Source organism: Ranitomeya imitator, chromosome 8 (genome assembly GCF_032444005.1).
Source record: "Ranitomeya imitator isolate aRanImi1 chromosome 8, aRanImi1.pri, whole genome shotgun sequence".
Classification (NCBI taxonomy): domain Eukaryota; kingdom Metazoa; phylum Chordata; class Amphibia; order Anura; family Dendrobatidae; genus Ranitomeya; species Ranitomeya imitator.
Genome location: NC_091289.1, coordinates 135,724,542 through 135,738,766, shown reverse-complemented (window position 1 = coordinate 135,738,766; position 14,225 = coordinate 135,724,542). Strand labels below are relative to the sequence as shown.

General features: G+C 39.8%; 1 protein-coding gene across 6 annotated transcripts in view; it reads right to left on the bottom strand.

Moving 5' to 3' along the window:
• The window catches only part of NTNG1 (netrin G1), a 479,224-nt gene that overhangs the window by 451,605 nt on the left and 13,394 nt on the right, over positions 1-14,225 (bottom strand). For all 6 annotated transcript variants that reach the window (XM_069737380.1, XM_069737381.1, XM_069737384.1 and 3 more), the window contains exon 2: positions 8,772-9,527. In XM_069737380.1, coding sequence (XP_069593481.1) covers positions 8,772-9,002 — 231 coding nt within the window. In that variant the 5' untranslated portion in view covers positions 9,003-9,527. The remainder of the gene's footprint in view (positions 1-8,771; positions 9,528-14,225) is intronic.

Below are 14,225 nucleotides of genomic sequence, written 5' to 3'. Positions count from 1 at the left end.
GAGGTATGATGGCTGGACATTCCCATCTTGTTATATAAGTGTTTGTACAGATGAACGAGGCACCTTCAGGTATGTTGAAATTGAACCCAAGTATGAGTCAGACTTGTGCAAGTCCACAATTCTCTTCCTGATATCTTGACTGATTTCTTGAGAGTTTCCCATGATGCTACACAAAGAAGCAGTGTGTTTCAGGTGTGCATTAAAATACATAAACAGGTGTATCTCTAATTAACTCAGATGTTGCTAAAAACCAGAAGATTCCAAACACATGACATCATCATATGGGCAATCCAGAATTGTTTAAAGACATAGTAATCCTAGTTTATGTAGACTTTTGACTTTGCAGTAAGTAAAAAAATGCCTTAAAACATTTTTCTCTCTCATTATTCTGGCATTTAGCAAATATTAATAATTATGGCAATCCTAATTTTCCTAAAATGGGAAAGGTTTATTCTGATTTCATGTCAGATATTGAGGAAAACATGCATATGTGTCTTTTTTATATAGTGTATGTAAACTTCTGGTTTCAACTGTATAATTTGCTAATTAGAGGTTTCTATGAATGTATTTAAAATTACATCTCCTTTAGTTATTTTTTTTCCCCTTTAAGCTGACAGTTTGTTACAATGTATCAGTCTAGATAAAGCTATCAGCTTGGAATCCAGGGCAGGAGAAGTTTTACTTCTGTGTTTAGTTTATAGATTGTTGCCTAGAATTTAGATTTATGAATGGTAACAATCCCACAGCTCACAAACGTGAGAATTGGTTTTCGGCTTATAAATGGGCACATTTATCTGTATTGACTATTTGATAAGAATCCTTAGATAAAATTGCTTTTTGCTTTGTTGTAGCGTTGTTTTTTATGTAATGTAACTACTTTAACTATATAATTACTGTCATTAGAAACAGGGTATTCACTTTGAATGATGTGGGGGATCCATGTGGTGCCCCCAGAATAATAGGACGCCCTGTACTTCTCTAAAAGCAATGACAGTACATGGATTAGCAGAGGACAATCTGCGCCATTATCTGCTCGGTAAAATCAGCCCCGGAGACACAGGATCCTGATGATGGTGTCAGGAAAATGATTGACTGGTAAACCATCCGCCGCCTCTTCATATACATTATCCTAATCTGATTGACGATCTTCTTCTGTCACATAATAACCACTCATTACATGACTTCTAATAAATACCTGTCGCATAGATCTCTAATAAACGTGCCATAGATGGAATGAAAGTTCCTGTTAGTCATGCAGGTTTTATCAATACGATGAATATATTGCAGAAGAAGATACTTAACAATCATATTTATTTTATAATCATTTACACTCTGCATAGACTAAACATACTGCTATAGTAGAGAAATGATAAAAAGTAATCATCAAAGGTAGTTGTGTCCCGATTTATATAATGTAAACAGAAAATATTCTGGTAGCTGCTGTTAGAGTGCGATGCTGGTTGTATAGCCTTATATGGAGCGGGCTCTTTAAAAATAATCTGTCAGTATGTTTCTCCTATGTAATATTAGAGCAGCATAATGTAGGGACTGAGAACATGATTCCAGCAATGTGTCACTTATTGGGCTGTGTTTTGCTGTTTCAATAAAATCAGTGTTTTATTAGCAGGAGATTATCACTACAGGTCTAGGTGTCTTATGCCTCCTGATCCAACCACCCCCAACGCTGATTAGCAGCTTTCCTTCAATATATAATGTACACAGAAAGCTTCCAATTAATGGTGTGGGCGGGGTTATACAGGGCTCAGCATTCTGAGCTCTGCTAGTTCTGCAGCAGAGAAAATTGTGATTCTACTACAAGTGCTACATCCTGTAAATAAGTGATACATTGTTGGAATCAGGATCTCTGTCCCTACATAATCCTGCTGTCATATTACATTGCAAAACCTGCTGACAGATTCACTTTAAGTTGACAAAAAACAGGGGTTGTCTGGACTTGAAGTACAAGTCTGCAGTCACACTACATGACAGTAATGCTGTGAGGATTCTCCAATGCTGGCGCCGGGAGTCATTTGACCAGAAGTATACAATCTGTATACTTCCAACCACATTATGACTAGACATGTCAATCCTTGCTCAATGGATTAAGTGAGGCTGGACACATGATCGCATGTATGGAAATTGCATACTTGCGGTCATGTGCCCGCCATATTTAGTGACTTACGTACGTTAAGGCTGGCAGAGGGATTATACTATGAATGTATTAATTGTGATGCTAGTCACTACTCACAGATAAACTGTGAGGTTCTGTAGTCAAAAGGTCCGAGGTCAGATACCAAGAAGGCTCGTCATGAGCATAGGGGTAAGGCAAAGGTGTCAGGTCTCAGTCCGAAGTCAGAAATCTGAGAAAGTAGCAGATTAAGACAAAAGGGCAAAACAAATGGATAGTCAAAGGCAAGGTCCAAGGTCAGGAAACAAAGATTAAATACAGGAGCACTGAGCACAGAGCAAACGTAAACAATGAAACTAAGCTACAACTGGCACTAATTGGAGGCAAAGAGCCAGCTAAATAGACAGGTAATCACTCAAATAGCACACACATCAGGCACATGGAAAAGACCAAGGCATGCCCCATCCCTGAGTGGTTGGCTGAACTGTCACTCAACACATTGACAGCTCAGGACGCCCCAGCCTCTGATTGGACGACTGAGCTGTCCATAATAATACTGACAGATCAGCATGCCCCTGTCCTAGATTGGATGGCTGAACTGTCACTCATTGCTTCCAGACACACCTATAGGTGGAATCATGACACTATTAATGCATAATGATGACTTAGAGGCGTCACACTCTAGTAGTCATAAAAGACAGCTGCCATTTTGTGCTGCTAACTCCCCCCAAAATCAGCCATTTGCCAATGTTTCTCTCCGTACACCACTACACCTTTCCTCCATAGTAATTACCTGGGACAGGTCTACACAGCAGTGACAATCCAGCCACAATCCCTTCAAAGCTTTACCATTACGCTGTGAGATGCAATCAGTTTTATTTAATGGTGTGGGCGGGGTCAGATATTTTATGGACATTGCTAAGAATTGGAACTTACACTATTCAATGGTAACCATTCATGAACTCTCGTACATAAGCTCCTATATTTATCCAGACCATTTTACTTCACTTTTTGGAAGTGCATTTGAACAGCAAGGTGGATTGCTGTTGAGGGGAACTAGAAAAAAAAAAATCTATAAATCTTCAGCATAGCGAGTGTGAGCGAGCTGAGTGTGATCTGAGCGTAAGTGTGGACGGCGGTAAGTGTGACTTGTGATTCAGTGAAGAGGTATTTGGAAAGCCTTTAACAAATACCTGTGTGAATTGGTGTGAGTTGCTGAATTGGGGGTAGCTATATTCATAAGGGTTAACTTAGGGTGGGGGCTCATAGTTAAGGGTTTATAAGGGGCAGCTGTTTGGGGCTCAAGTCCTTTTTGGAAGTGCATTTGAACAGCAAGGTTGATTGCTGTTGAGGGGAACTAGAAAAAAAAAATCTATAAATCTTCAGCAGCGCGAGTGTGAGCGAGCTGAGTGTGGCCTGAGCGTAAGTGTGGACGGCGGTAAGTGTGACTTGTGGTTCAGTGACTTTGGAGTCAGGGAGTTTCCAAGGGAGGAATTACTGAATTGCTGTCTGATTTTTATTAATACTTTGCATTTATTTATTTATTTTTTTTATTGAACTGTTCTGTCTGGTGCAATCCCCATTAGGAAATGTGCTCCACGATTGTTAATGCCATCCAGTGCACATCTTGCCACATGTATGCAGTCCTTGAGCAGCCGATCGAGGGTGCATACTGCTGTGCGAGATGTGAGCACGTTGTGCATTTGGAAACCCAGATTCTGACTCTAAATGTGCAGCTGGCAACACTGAGATCCATAGACAATATGGAGAGGAGTCTTCTGCTCACGGAGCAGACGCTCAATGGGACAGATGAGGGGGGGGATGTTGGGATGGAGCTGCAGGACAATGAAGTAGCAAGCTGGGTGACAGTTAGAATGCCGGGTAGAGGGAAGAGTGCCAGGGAGGCTAGTCCTGATCTGGAACACCCCAATAAGTTTGCTAAGTTGGCAGATGAGGGGGGTGCCAGTACAGGGGTAGCACTGCTGCAGCCAGGCATGTCCTCTGAAAGCTGGAGGAGTGACTGCTCCAGTAAGGAGGGAAATAGGAGAGCAGGGCAGGCCAGACAGGTGCTGGTAGTGGGCAACTCAATTATTAGGGGAACAGATAGGGCAATCTGTCACAAAGACAGGGATCGTCGAACGGTGTGCTGCCTACCTGGCGCTCGAGTCCGACACATCGCTGATCGGGTGGACAAATTATTGGGAGGGGCTGGTGAGGACCCAGCGGTCATGGTGCACATTGGCACTAATGACAAAGTTAGAGGTAGGTGGAAGGTCCTTAAAGATGATTTCAGGGAATTGGGCTGCAAGCTGAAAGCAAGGACCTCCAATGTGGTATTTTCCGAAATACTGCCGGTACCACGTGCCACGCCAGAGAGGCAACGGGAGATTAGGGAGGTTAATAAGTGGCTCAAGAATTGGTGTAGGAAAGAGGGGTTTGGGTTCCTGCAGAACTGGGCCGACTTCTCAGTTGGCTACAGGCTCTATGCTAGGGACGGGCTGCACCTCAATGGGGAGGGTGCAGCTGTGCTGGGGGAGAGAATGGCTAGAAGGTTGGAGGAGTGTTTAAACTAGGAATTGGGGGGGGAGGGTATTCATTTTATAGGAGGGGAAGATAGTGCAGACAGAGACCTGGGCACAAATAAGGAAGTTGGGGGTGGCGGTGGCATGGGGGGTGGGGTCAGAACAGTTAATAATTTAAGAAATAGAAGTACAGAGAGGAACATAAAGTGCATTTATACTAATGCCAGAAGCATCGCCAACAAAATGGATGAATTAGAACTAATGTTGTTGGAGCATAATTATGACATGGTGGGGATATCTGAGACATGGCTGGATGAGAGCCATGACTGGGCTGTTAACTTGCAGGGCTATAGCTTGTTCAGAAATGACCGTACAGATAAGCGAGGGGGAGGGGTGTGTCTATATGTAAAATCATCCTTAAAACCCATCCTGCGCGATAATATAGGTGAATTTAATGAAAATGTAGAATCCCTGTGGGTGGAGATAAGGGGAGGGGGAAAAAATAATAAATTACTGATAGGGGTTTGTTATAAATCTCCAAAAATAATGGAAGCAATGGAGAATATCCTCATAAAGCAAATAGATGAAGCTGCGACTCAAGGAGAAGTCATTATTATGGGGGACTTCAACTACCCTGAAATAGATTGGGGAACAGAAACCTGCAGTTCCAGCAAAGGTAATCGGTTTTTGACAATTATGAGAGACAATTACCTTTCACAACTGGTTCAGGACCCAACAAGAAGGGGGGCACTACTAGACCTAATATTAACCAACAGGCCAGACCGCATATCAAATATAAGGGTTGGGGGTCACTTGGGAAATAGCGATCACAAAATAATAAGTTTTCATGTATCCTTTAAAAAGATGTGTAGTAGAGGGGTTACAAGGACACTAAACTTCAGGAGGGCAAATTTCCAACGGATGAGAGAGGATCTTGGTGCAATTAACTGGGACGATATCCTGAGACACAAAAATACACAAAGAAAATGGGAGACGTTTATTAGCATCCTGGATAGGACCTGTGCACAGTATATACCGTATGGGAATAAACATACTAGAAATAGGAGGAAACCAATATGGCTAAATAGAGCTGTAAGGGGTGCAATAAGTGACAAAAAGAAAGCATTTAGAGAATTAAAGGAAGTAGGTAGTGAGGAGGCATTAAATAAATACAGAAAATTAAATACATTCTGTAAAAAGCAAATCAAGGCAGCAAAGATTGAGACAGAGAGACTCATTGCCAGAGAGAGTAAAAATAATCCTAAAATATTCTTTAACTACATAAATAGTAAGAAACTAAAAAATGATAGTGTTGGCCCCCTTAAAAATAGTCTGGGTGAGATGGTGGATGAGGATGAGGAAAAAGCCAATATGCTAAATGACTTTTTTTCATCAGTATTTACACAAGAAAATCCCATGGCAGACAAAATGTCTAGTGATAAAAATTCCCAATTAAATGTCACCTGCTTAACCCAGCAGGAAGTGCGGCGGCGTCTAAAAATCACTAAAATTTACAAATCTCCGGGCCCGGATGGGATACACCCTCGAGTACTGCAGGAATTAAGTACAATCATTGATAGACCATTATTTTTAATCTTTAAAGACTCCATAATAACAGGGTCTGTGCCACAGGACTGGCGTATAGCAAATGTGGTGCCAATATTCAAAAAGGGAACAAAAACTGAACTCGGAAATTATAGGCCAGTAAGCTTAACCTCTACTGTGGGTAAAATCCTGGAGGGCATTCTAAGGGATGCTATACTGGGGTATCTGAAGAGGAATAACCTCATGACCCAGTATCAGCACGGGTTTACTAGGGACCGTTCATGTCAGACTAATTTGATCAGTTTCTATGAAGAGGTAAATTCCGGATTGGACCAAGGGAAACCAGTGGATGTAGTGTATATGGACTTTTCAAAAGCTTTTGATACGGTGCCACACAAAAGGTTGATACATAAAATGAGAATAATGGGGATAGGGGAAAATATGTGCAAGTGGGTTGAGAGCTGGCTCAGGGATAGGAAACAAAGGGTGGTTATTAATGGAGCACACTCGGACTGGGTAGCGGTTAGCAGTGGGGTACCACAGGGGTCAGTATTGGGCCCTCTTCTTTTTAACATATTTATTAATGACCTTGTAGGGGGCATTCAGAGTAGAATTTCAATATTTGCAGATGACACTAAACTCTGCAGGGTAATCAATACAGAGGAGGACAATTTTATATTACAGGATGATTTATGTAAACTAGAAGCTTGGGCTGATAAATGGCAAATGAGCTTTAATGGGGATAAATGTAAGGTCATGCACTTGGGTAGAAGTAATAAGATGTATAATTATGTGCTTAATTCTAAAACTCTGGGCAAAACCGTCAATGAAAAAGACCTGGGTGTATGGGTGGATGACAAACTTAAATTCAGTGGCCAGTGTCAGGCAGCGGCTACAAAGGCAAATAAAATAATGGGATGCATTAAAAGAGGCATAGATGCTCATGAGGAGAATATAATTTTACCTCTATACAAGTCACTAGTTCGACCACACTTAGAATACTGTGCACAGTTCTGGTCTCCGGTGTATAAGAAAGACATAGCTGAACTAGAGCGGGTGCAGAGAAGAGCGACCAAGGTTATTAGAGGACAGGGGGGTCTGCAATACCAAGATAGGTTATTACACTTGGGGCTATTTAGTTTGGAAAAACGAAGACTAAGGGGTGATCTTATTTTAATGTATAAATATATGAGGGGACAGTACAAAGACCTTTCTGATGATCTTTTTAATCATAGACCTGAAACCGGGACAAGGGGACATCCTCTGCGGTTGGAGGAAAAAAGGTTTAAGCATAATAACAGACGCGGATTCTTTACTGTAAGAGCAGTGAGACTATGGAACTCTCTGCCGTATGATGTTGTAATGAGTGATTCATTACTTAAATTTAAGAGGGGACTGGATACCTTTCTGGAAAAGTATAATGTTACAGGGTATATACACTAGATTCCTTGATAGGGCGTTGATCCAGGGAACTAGTCTGATTGCCGTATGTGGAGTCGGGAAGGATTTTTTTTCCCCAATGTGGAGCTTACTCTTTGCCACATGGGTTTTTTTTGCCTTCCTCTGGATCAACATGTTAGGGCATGTTAGGTTAGGCTATGGGTTGAACTAGATGGACATATAGTCTTCCTTCAACCTTAATAACTATGTAAGTATGTAACTATGTAGTGTCAGATATTTTATGGACATTGCTAAGAATTGGAACTTACACTATTCAATGGTAACCATTCATGAACTCTCGTACATAAGCTCCTATATTTATCCAGACCATTTTACTTCCCGACTATATTTGCGGCATAGTTTTCTACAGCAGCTAAGTCATATACAGAATATACAAGATTACTAACAGGACTGAACAGTTGTCTGCTAATATTTAGTTCACTTCTCCATAACTTCTCCCTTAATTAAAAATGTATGCCTCTTCATAAAGACACAGTATCTCCTACAGCTTTGGATTTTGCTTATATAATAGTTTTTCTGACTGCTGCTCATAATGATTAACCCACATAAAGTAAACTCTCGCTATAATTTATTCATAGTCTAATGTATCAGTTTCTACACATAATACCTTCCTAATCCATTGGTACATATTTTATATGTTGCTTGTTAAAAATTCCAAGGACATGCAGTATTCTTTCCTTTCTCGGAGACTGAATGCAGCTTAAAAATTCTTTGTGTATCCATTTTTCTATAACTGAACCACCATTATCCACATTATGGAATATAATTCGGAAATGATGCTGTCTCTGCCGACGCCTATGTAAAAGGAGTCTTTTGCAGTAGACCACTTTTTGAGAAGACCAACCCTAACAAGTTCAATAACAATATTCAATTTCCCTATCATCTGTTTCAGAAGACCAACCCTAACGAGACCAGAATTCTCAATTCTCCTACCTTCCGTAAGTATTGACTTCTTCTTTGTGAAGACTATCCCGAAGAAGACAATTTTTACCTGAATTTGGGATGGTCACCTCAAAGAAGTTTCAAAGATCATTTATGATGGTTCTTGAGACCACTAACCAGATAAAGAATATTCTTTTACTTCATTAGTTTATTATAAAGTTTTTGCTTCTTACCATGGCACAGAAGGGCTCTGGAGGGTCTCCACAGGTACTGTTTGGAGGATCAAGCCTAATCTTCAGATATTCGGTCATGTCCTTAGATTCCGGTTGACAAGCCATATATTCCCATACTATCCCTTCATCAGATTTAGTCTGAGTCTTACACATATCGTAATGTCCATGTTGCATTGCTATGGAGACTGCCACCCACAGGGTGTTGAGATTGAGCACCAGGAACAGGTACATACCGGATAGTATTTGTCCACTCTTGACAATGGTAGTAACTCCAAGATATTTACCTGTTACAGTTCACCAATGATGAATATATATGTGCAATTAAGTCCAGGAAATGAACGGAAATCCAACATCCTCTGCCCACCAAGCAATTTCTATTGATTATATGTCATCGGTCTATATTTCGTCAGACCAGCTTACATAAATGGAAGATTCTTGTAGACGTCTTCACCGTGGTTGGCGGAGATTAAACATTCATGAAATACAATAATTTAGAGTAATGATTATGGAGAAATATTGCATGTTCTTCTGGTATATATTTTCATGACAGACGTTTTACTCGTTTTTTGTTTTTTTTTTGATCTCCAGAAATCAGATCTCAAAAGAAAAATTAAATGGACAAAAAAATGGAAGTTTTATATTGCAGACGAGATAAACCAAAGTGCATCCTTTATCTGAGGTTACGACTGTGTTGAGATGAGATTATCTTAGTGCTTGATATGAATCAATCTTCTTCTAACTTTTAGCTTTTCCACCCTAGAAAATAAAGGAAATAAAAATATCAGGTTTAAGTTTATTGTCTGAAAAATCAATATTTTTCTGCAAAGGCACAGAGCTTGACATTTGATGGATCTTATCAATAGGGATGACAGATAATCGTTCAATGAGAGAGTCTTGTGGTTTTCACTATTGTCAAGTAATGATTCATGGATTAAAAAGAATGTATATCACAATCTCAATATTTTAGCTCTGTCCTAACCCTAATATCAGCAATAAAAAAAAGTTTCTGGCTCTAAAATCAAAGGTCAATACCAAAATAATTGAAGTTCTGTAGAAACCTTTTTACTAGACTTATGACCAAGAACTGCTATTTCTTTTACTACATGATACCACACAATTCAATATAGGAAAACTTTTCTAGAGAGTTTTCTTGTTTCCTTGACGCACCGATTCAGAGAAGCTCAAGCTGATGAGACAAGATCATCTCAAGTTTATACCATTGTCTTTACATTTTCTTCACAACTTGATCTAATGTTTCAGAATGAAGGTACAATCAATTTGTCTCCAAAAAAGCTGTCAAGACCAAACGTGTAAAGTGAACCTGGCACATGAAGCACCTTGTGAATTGTGACAGTAGATTAATATGGGAAGTCAACTAATCTGCCTCACACTCAAATGCCATCCCCAAAAATATAAATTCTTAGGCAAAAATAAATGTAATAATGTTTCCAGGAATATAAAAAATATTTTTGTGATATTTATCTCAAGGTTTAAAATTATACTATAACTGATTTGTATTTAAAAGAGATCATTGAATATGATGAAATTTCATTCACTAGAATTGGCCGAGAAATTATATTTGCGTCTACTTTATTCAATGCAAATTGAATTTCTGGCAAAAGCCATTTATTATACGCTGAGTTCTCTCCAGACCCAAGAAAATAGATGATAAAAAATAAAAAAATCCACCACCCTCATTCATCTCACTTGTTCTTGTGTCGAAGCTTAACATTTGGTCTTCCATTGGCTCCCTTTGGCTCTCCATCTACTGGAAGCAGCAACGCTAATAATCAATATCGACCCTTTAACAAGCCTTGCCACATGACTTAGGATAAAAGCCAAACAAGTGCATAAATCACTGAGCAGATTATTGCTCGTATAGGGGTGGTGTGACCCCGTGCTTGTTAAGGTATTGAGACTAGCGATTTGGCACATTTGTCCAAATAATTTATCGTGTGTTACACTTGTTGTTCCTGATCAGGATGGACACTAAGAACTATGGCACCTCACTATAACCATTGAGCGCACCAGTACATGATTGTGAGATCTGGGCTTACTGATTGTCTCTAACACCCACTTTTTGACACCCCTTGCACATGTGGTTTCCCTTATTTACTCCCATTACCTTCTACCTTTCTGTTTGGAGAGCTAAAAGGGTAAGTGTGAAGGGCAAGTGAGGGTGAGCCAACGGGAGCGACGGCGCCACTTTGCGTATTAATCTAGGGTGCCAAACACCGCAGCAAGGTGGGGACAATCAATTAGGGAGAGTGGAGGGCAAGCCAGTGCAGGCTTTTACATTTCCCAACCTCTACCCTTGAATTCATGCAATAAATGTCTGGGTATTCTATTGCTTTTTGGTTTTGATTCTGATTGTATTTGTGTAATTTGGGCTCCTGAGGAGAAGGTTGATTATTGTATAAGGATATACCCTCCTTGGGTTCACTGATTTTTCACACCCTCTGTCCTTTCCTGATAACCGCGGCACTATTATTCCTTTTTTGGAATATTTGTAACTGACTGGTTGCATACCACATCTAACTAGGGATTGCAAGGTTGCATCCAGGGTGAGCCGACGGTGAGCGGGGGTGCCATATTGCGAACAAGCTAGGGTGCCAACCTCCACTGTCAGGAAGGGCACAATAGGGTCCGGTAGGGCCATTCGGGGGGTTTTTGTATGCTATTAACACAATCTGATTATTGGATCTGCGGGCTGCAGGCAATTGTGTAATTTATCTTTAATCATTTTTAAATGGTTTGAATAAAATTTGGTTTTAGATATTAGTACACATGTTAGCCTCTTAATTCACTATACCGCCGCATTTTATGATTTTTCTTTAGAATATTTTCACATTAAGTCTGAAATTCTTGTTTACAGCGTCAGATTCCTCCACCGGCACCTACTCTAAACAATGTAGCCTATGGCTACTCAATAATATATTAGGATACAAGGCTGTCAGTATTTTTTAAATTTAATTAAGAAAAATAATCTGACCAGACATGAAAAGTCTGCTTTTCAAAAGTTCTTCAAAGCTTTCTTATGTCAGTTCTTCTTGGTTCAGACATCTAGTGAGCAAACACCATGGGGGACTCTGGCATCTGCCCAAATTGAAAACAACATAAAAAAAATCTATATCACACACAAGCCCATAACTGCATGGTCTAAAAAGGGGCTCTCATGTCGCATTACAAATCCATACATGCCTGATATCTGTCTTTAGCCTCCAACAGATGCCAATAATGTTTTACAAATGTCAGATGGAACAGTGAGGATATGTCCAGAGGTTAATGATGTGTGATTGACCCAGGCTAATGTGGACCAGAAGTAAATTACAGATACGAATCTTAGGGTCACAAGCTTTTCTGCGATCTGTCAGATTATTTGATGTCAATTATCCCTAATACATGAATTAATCAAGCTTTTATTTCTTCTCGGATGCAAGTAACATCCACAGGCTAATATTCATAATGTATACATAGAGTTTACTGTATATAGGCATAGGAATGCTTCTTATTGTTACTATATGGATATCCTCTAATTCCCAATTATCTAATATACACACATGGTCAAAATTGTTGGTACCCCTCGTTTAAGAAAAACCCACAATGGTCACAGAACTAACTTGAATCTGACAAAAGTAATAATAAATTAAAAATCTATTATAATGAACAAATGAAAGTCAGACTTTGCTTTTCAACCATGCTTCCACAGAATTAAAAAAAAAATATATAAAACTCATGAAATAGGCCTGGACATAAATGATGGTAACCTTAACTTAATATTTTGATGCACAACCTTTTTAGGCCAGCACTGCAATCAAACGATTCCTGTAACTGTCAATGAGACTTCTGCACCTCTCGACAGGTATTTTGGCCCTCTCCTCAGGAGCAAACTGCTCCAGTGGTCTCGTGTTTGAAGGTTTCCTTTTCCAGACGGCATGTTTCAGCTCTTTCCAAAGATGCTCAATATGATTTAGGTCAGGGCTCATAGAAGGCCACTTCAGAATAGTCCAATGTTTTCCTCTTAGCCATTCTTGGTTGTTTTTAGCTTTGTGTTTTGAGTCGTTATCATGTTGCAAGACCCATGACCTGCGACTGAGACCAAGCTTTCTGACACTGGGCAGCACATTTCTCTCTAGAATCTCTTGATAGTCTTGAGATTTGATTGTACCCTGTACAGATTCTAGACACTCTGTGCCAGATGCAGCAAAGCAGCCCCAGAACTTAGCAGAGCCTCCTCCATGTTTCACAGTAGGGACAGTGTTGTTTACTTGATATGCTTCATTTTTCCGTCTGTGAACATAGAGCTGATGTGCCTTGCCAAAAAGTTCCATTTTTGTCTCATCTGTCCATAGGACATTCTTCCAGAATCTTTGTGACTTGTCAACATGTAATTTGGCAAATTCCAGTATGGGTTTTTTATTATTTTTTTTTTCAACAATGGTGTCCTCCTTGGTCGTCTCCCATGAAGTCCATTTTGGCTCATACAACGATCTGACACTGATATTCCTTGAGCTTGAAGTTCACCTTTAATCTGTTTTGACGTTTTTCTTGGCTCCCTTGTTACCATTCGTATTATCCGTTTCTTTGATTTGTCATCAATTTTCCTCCTGCGGCCACGTCCAGGGAGGTTGGCTACAGACCAATGGATCTTAAATTTCTGAATAATATGTGCAACTGTAGTCACAGGAACATCAAACTGCTTAGAGAAGGTCTTATAACTTTAACCTTTAACAGGTTTGTCTATAATTTTCTTTCTAATCTCCTGAGACAACTCTTTCCTTCACTTCCTCTGGTCCATATTGTGTGTGATACACACCATGTCACCAAACAGCAGAGTGAGTATCTGTAGCCCTATATACAGGCCCACTCACTGATTCCAAGATTATAGACACCTGTGATGCTAGTTAGTGGATACACCTTGATTTAACATGTCCCTTTTGTCACATTATTTTAATGGGTACCATAATTTCCGTCCAGGCCTATATCATGAGTTTTATTTATTTTAAATTCTGTGGAAGCATGGTTGAAAAGCAATGTCTGACTTTTATTTGTTCATTTTACTAGATCTTTTATTTATTATTACTTTTGTCAGATTCAAGTTATTTCTGTGACCATTGTGGGTTTTTCTGTCATTAAACGAGGGGTACGAACAATTTTGACCATGTGTGTATACATGCTTTACCATTTCCTGTTTGTAACTGAAAAGCTGCCATATAGTTGGATGACCACATGATTCGCTAACACATTTACATACAAGGGCCAGTAGAGAGGGAAGTGACACTGAATTGTATATATTGTAGAGGGCGCTGTGGCCCACACTCACCAGCCAAGGTGTAGGCTGAAAGAGAGCGATGCCTTGCCATCCAATAACCAGTCTAGTGGGGATTGGATCCTGCTAAACTCATGGTGCCCACAACAAAGTGCTGTAAAAAATGTACAGCATGAAGGGAGCGG